This window comes from Atta colombica, unplaced genomic scaffold, assembly GCF_001594045.1.
Source record: "Atta colombica isolate Treedump-2 unplaced genomic scaffold, Acol1.0 scaffold42, whole genome shotgun sequence".
NCBI classification, from domain to species: Eukaryota; Metazoa; Arthropoda; class Insecta; order Hymenoptera; family Formicidae; genus Atta; species Atta colombica.
The window spans coordinates 90630-95858 of record NW_017259531.1 but is presented as its reverse complement, the minus strand read 5'-3'; the positions used below and the strand labels follow the sequence as shown (position 1 = coordinate 95858).

The 5229-nt window shown below is 32.9% G+C and overlaps 1 protein-coding gene across 1 annotated transcript in view; it reads right to left on the bottom strand.

The window, feature by feature from the left end:
- Positions 1-3940, bottom strand: part of LOC108691210 (probable ATP-dependent RNA helicase DHX34) — a gene marked incomplete at its 3' end in the record, with an annotated part of 5431 nt that extends 1491 nt beyond the window's left edge. Inside the window, exons 1-10 of the mRNA XM_018198874.1 lie at positions 3123-3940; positions 2797-2963; positions 2508-2714; positions 2119-2251; positions 1795-1943; positions 1475-1707; positions 1196-1382; positions 917-1111; positions 632-841; positions 166-534 (exon numbers count right to left, since the gene is read on the bottom strand). Of these exons, the coding sequence (XP_018054363.1) occupies positions 166-534; positions 632-841; positions 917-1111; positions 1196-1382; positions 1475-1707; positions 1795-1943; positions 2119-2251; positions 2508-2714; positions 2797-2963; positions 3123-3870 (2598 nt within the window). The remainder of the gene's footprint in view (positions 1-165; positions 535-631; positions 842-916; positions 1112-1195; positions 1383-1474; positions 1708-1794; positions 1944-2118; positions 2252-2507; positions 2715-2796; positions 2964-3122) is intronic.
- Between the last annotated feature and the right edge of the window lie 1289 nt (positions 3941-5229).

Sequence of the window (5229 nt, the reverse complement as noted above, 5' to 3'; positions counted from 1 at the left end):
ATATTATTATTTTAATATTTAGAATATTATTATTTTTTTATTATTTAATTCAGAAAGCACAAAATCATCTATATTCATAATATTTTTCTCTAATTTTGAGTTTCTCTATTTAAGCCAACATATTGATATGTATTTATGATCCTATATACGATATATAATTTTTACCTTGCAATAATTAAATTCGTCAGCACAAGCAAATTGTGGATATAAACCACTACATAATATCAATTTTAACATTGTCAGATCTTTATAGGTACATGCAGTAGATGCCGTTAAAAGATTCTGCACCTGACTCGAGTCATTTCTCATTCGAAATTCTATATCTTTTATATCAAGTTCTCCATTATCTTCATCATTATTCTCCAATCGTATATCGAATGTTTCTATTTTTAACTGTTTACGTCTTTTAGGTTCACTTTGTTTGTAAGTTCTTTTGAGAGATTTCAAAAGTTTCAGTTCTCCATGTCTTATGGCACGTTCTGCGCTCGTCATGGAAGAATTTGGTTCTGGGAGACTTTTGAGTAAATTGCAATCCTGCATGATGTTACATACATACACAAGCAACAAGTATTAGATATATGTAACGATATTAGATATCTATATAACAAATGTATGAAAGGTATAAACTAACTTGAAGTAAGTCTTTAAATTGAGCCCTTAATTTTGTCATTTCGTAAAATCGTTGTTCTTCCAAACCTCTTCTTTTGCACCATTTTCTGCTACTATTACTACTGCTTCTGTATTCTTGAGAATTTTCTTGTTTCACTTCTAGCCATTCTTTAAATGCATTTAATAATGTTATTGGATCACCATGATCGGATTCCAACTTCTTTCTAGATGTCTGCAATATTATCGAAATTGTTTAATTACGTCATTAACAATAAGCACAGTCGTTTCATTCGTAAACATTAATTACTTCACATTCGGTATCCCTGTAAGCCCTATTTGTGAATGGTGTTTGTATACTTAAAGCAGCGGCCAGTGACAATACAGGTTCCACTTGATGAAAAATAGATCCCATTATTAACATCTTCCCTATTGTAATATCAACGGGTAGCCGTGCTAAGGTTTTACCAATACATGTGATCTTTTCGTTATCCATAAGTGCATCCTGAGAAAAAAATTAAACTTTATATCTGATATTTTGCGAGGAAAACAAAAAACCGATTTGAGATACCAATGTTGGGATACCAACATGATCTTTTAAGGATAATATAGCATTCTCTACACTATTCGTTGGTGGCGGTTCTATAAATGGAAACTTTCGCGCATCAGGAAGTCCCATCGCTATCATTTGCAACAGTGAAGAATCTAAAGGTACACGTTGTAATTCTGGTGTTGAATATTTTTCCAACATCTTATACTCTTCTTCCGAATAAATTCTGTAAAAGTGAATGAAATAATATTATTTATTCCTGAACACTTTTTCATATAAAATAAAATTCATACAAATTTATTTGGAACTATATTATACCTATAACAAACTCCAGGTCCAGTCCTGCCTGCTCTCCCTTTTCTTTGTTCCGCACTAGCCTTGCTTATCCAAAATTCTTTTAGTCTTTGCATTTTACACGATGGATCATAACTCATTTCCTTTACTTTTCCACTATCTGCGACAAATCTGATTCCATCAATGGTAATAGAAGTTTCCGCAATATTAGTTGCGACAATGCACTTCCTAACACCATCAGGTGCATAGTCAAATACCTAAGAATGAAAAGAAAAAAGAACTTTTTGATATTCTTTTGTAATATGAAAGTGATTTGTCAAAATAATATCGCAGAAGAAGTATACTTTGTCTTGTTCAATGATTGAGAGAGTACTGTGAAGTGGCAAAACTATCCAGTTATTTTTTTTTATACTATATTCCTTGGCAGCATCTACGACTGCAGTAATTTCACTTATTCCACTCAAGAACATTAATAAATCACCTTTCTCATCAACTGAAATATTTCTAACGCTGTGATTATTTTAATTTATATTTGTATAAGATAATATTAAATAAAATTTAGTGAATAGAAAATAATCTTATTTTTATTCCTTATCGTAACTTTTTCATTTTACATTACTGTTATTATTATTAAATATTATTATAACATAAAATATAAGTTTTCCTACCTGGATATTTTTGATCAATTATTTGCATAATTTGCACATATGGACTAGGATTAAATCGATCATTTTTGTATCCGAGATCTTGTACAGTTACAGGATGATATAACAATTGAATGGGATATAATCTTCCAGGAACCTTTGAAGAAAATACATGAAAAGTCTTGGTAGGATACTTGATTTATGATATTTAATTTATACTGAAGTATTTAAAATTGCATTGAAGTGATTGTATATATAAGCTTTTGAAATTATTCAAATATATTGTATTCTGAAATACATACACACACACACACACACACACACACACACGTGTGCACATATTTACTTACTTACTTACTTACTTACTTACTTACTTACTTACTTACTTACTTACTACTTACTTATTTACTTACTTCTATTATTTTAACATTTTCCTTTGCAAAATAATTACTAAAAAGTTCTACATTGATAGTGGCAGACATTAAAATTAATTTTAAATCAGGTTTTTGATAAATGATACATTTCATTACGCCGAGTAAAAAATCTCCATGCAGGTGACGTTCGTGCACCTCGTCCAAAACTATCACATCATATGCAAGTGAAGTCGACTCACTTGACACCTAAATGAAACGATGATTTGTATTCTATAAAATTTGTCGAGACTATCTCTACTTATTAATTTACAGATATTTAGATATTTACCTGACGTAACAATAAACCCTCTGTTATAAATGTAATATTCGTCTCTTGGTTCCTTTGTTTCTCGAAACGTATCTGATATCCAACTGTACTAAGATTATCGCTCAATGTTTCAAAAGCAACTCGCTTTGCTAAGGAGATGCATGCTATTCTTCGGGGTTGCGTGCATGCTATATAAGTATTACAAATGTTGAAAAAAAATTAGGCATTTTACAATATACACACATATATATATATATATATATGTGTGTATATATATGTGTACATGTATGTATATTAATAATAAAACGATATAAAATATTTAGATAATGAGACAAAAAGGACATTACCAATCTTTTGGAAACCAGCTTCGTACAAGTATCGAGGGATCTGAGTAGATTTCCCACAACCAGTGTCTCCTGCTATGACAATTACCTTCTCTGTCTTTATCATTTCGACAATTTTTTCTTTGTATCGTGCGACTGGTAAGTTAGCTTGGGTGTTTCGGAGTTTTTTTAATTTGGCAAATTTCTCCTTTTGTTTAAAATCCAAGTATAAGAGTATCACATTCCTGAACTTGAGTAGTTGTAATTCAATCAATGATTTTGTTTCCAGAACTCTGGCAAACAATTCTCCATAAGACAAATTAAGCTTGAAGTTTAGACAGTGAGACTGGTAATATTTTTCTGGCAGCCCAACGGAATTTAGAGCAGAATTAATCTCGGATTCATCACTATCACTTAATTGTTTTTTAACAGACTCATATTTCTCAACGAATTTCCAAAAATCCGCAATATCATGGACGAGATTCGGATTTGCCGTGAAAATCTTATTCAATTCGTGTTTATATTTACTGAAATACTGAAATACCTCATTGCTATCTTCATGACGATTTTCCGAGGACGAGTTTTGTGACAGAGAATTTTTCGCGTCATCGAAAATTTTGTATATTTCCTGGTCTTCACTTCGCACTGCGGATCTTGAGAAGATGCGTTTTTCATTCTTACGATCGTCGTGATGTTTCTTCCTGTAACATCTATCATTCTTACGTTTATTTTCATCATTGAGTAAACGCTTTTTTTCATTCCTCGACAACATTCTCTACTGTATTTCAATTCATATTATATATTGCGTCATAACCTTATTTTCATTTACATTCAAATTTCGAACCTTGTACATTCTTTTGAGTAAGACTTAGGTCTGTTGTACAATACGTCATATGTCAGCGTCGGTGTCGAACGCATGCGTATTCGATTGTCGGCTGTCACATGAAAAGAAACAATCGACCATAATTGGTTAATTTCTTAAGGTATACGACATACAATAACGTCTCCCGACTGATTGTAGATTAGGCCTTAAACAATAGACACAGACAACAGTGAATAGACGAGCCGTCCAATCAGAACTTTGGTGTGTAATTCCATATTATATCCTGTCACGTCCGCAACAACTTCATTTTTCTTGTCCAATAATTATTTTTGAACAGACTCACTAACAGGCCTGAGTAAAAAGTGCGGATACTTCCGTATACAAGTCCGTAAAGACGCATCTGACGCTTCTCCCCGACACTCATCGCTGACGAAACGATCAATGGAAAAGGGGGTGTTTAGGAATGCCTACGAACAAACGTAGAGAAGAGGCAGAGTAGTAGTGCGTCATCCAGAATGGCCATACGCGAAATACCAGTTCCTTTCATTGTCTAACCAATCGCCGCTCTAGATTTTGAACGCCGCGAATGTAATACTAAATCTGAACACGATTTTCTCGCATTTCAATTTCTAAATTTAAGCATTCTAATTTTAAATCTAAGAAAAACATTAATTCAATTTTTAAATCATAAGTCCTAACTCATAAATTGTAACTTTTAATTAACTTAGAATTAAATCTGTCCTCGTGTAAAATTAGTTATTAAGGCGTTCATTAGTATACGAATTAGTATTAAATATATATTCAATTAATCTTATCGAGTGTGCATTTCATGGATATCTTCGTTCTTTTGGCTAATTCATGCTAACGCTAATAATGTAATCACTATCGAATATTAACAAAAGTGATCGCGTGTGCCTATTAGTACGATCCGAATCAGCAAATTCGCCCAGAGAACAGTAGAGACTTCGGCACCACTTCTTTCTACTGACATTCGGGAATACCAGAGAACATTTGACTGAACATCTCAAGGTAAAAAAGCTTCTTTCCTCATTCCGGCAATTGGAATTTGTCGCCAATAAATTGCATCTAGCATGTGTTTCACATATCCGTGTCCGCGCGCATCCATCGACGCTCGCGAATCTTGGCGGTTAGTCCATGTGGCCGTACTCCACATGGTTACGTAGTGTATGTTGCGTATCGCTTCGCTATTTTTCCAGCATAAGAAAAGCGATACCATTAAATGCCCTGAATACTTCCGCGTCGGAAAACGAAAAGAAAAATTATCAAGGGATCTTACGGCATTATATT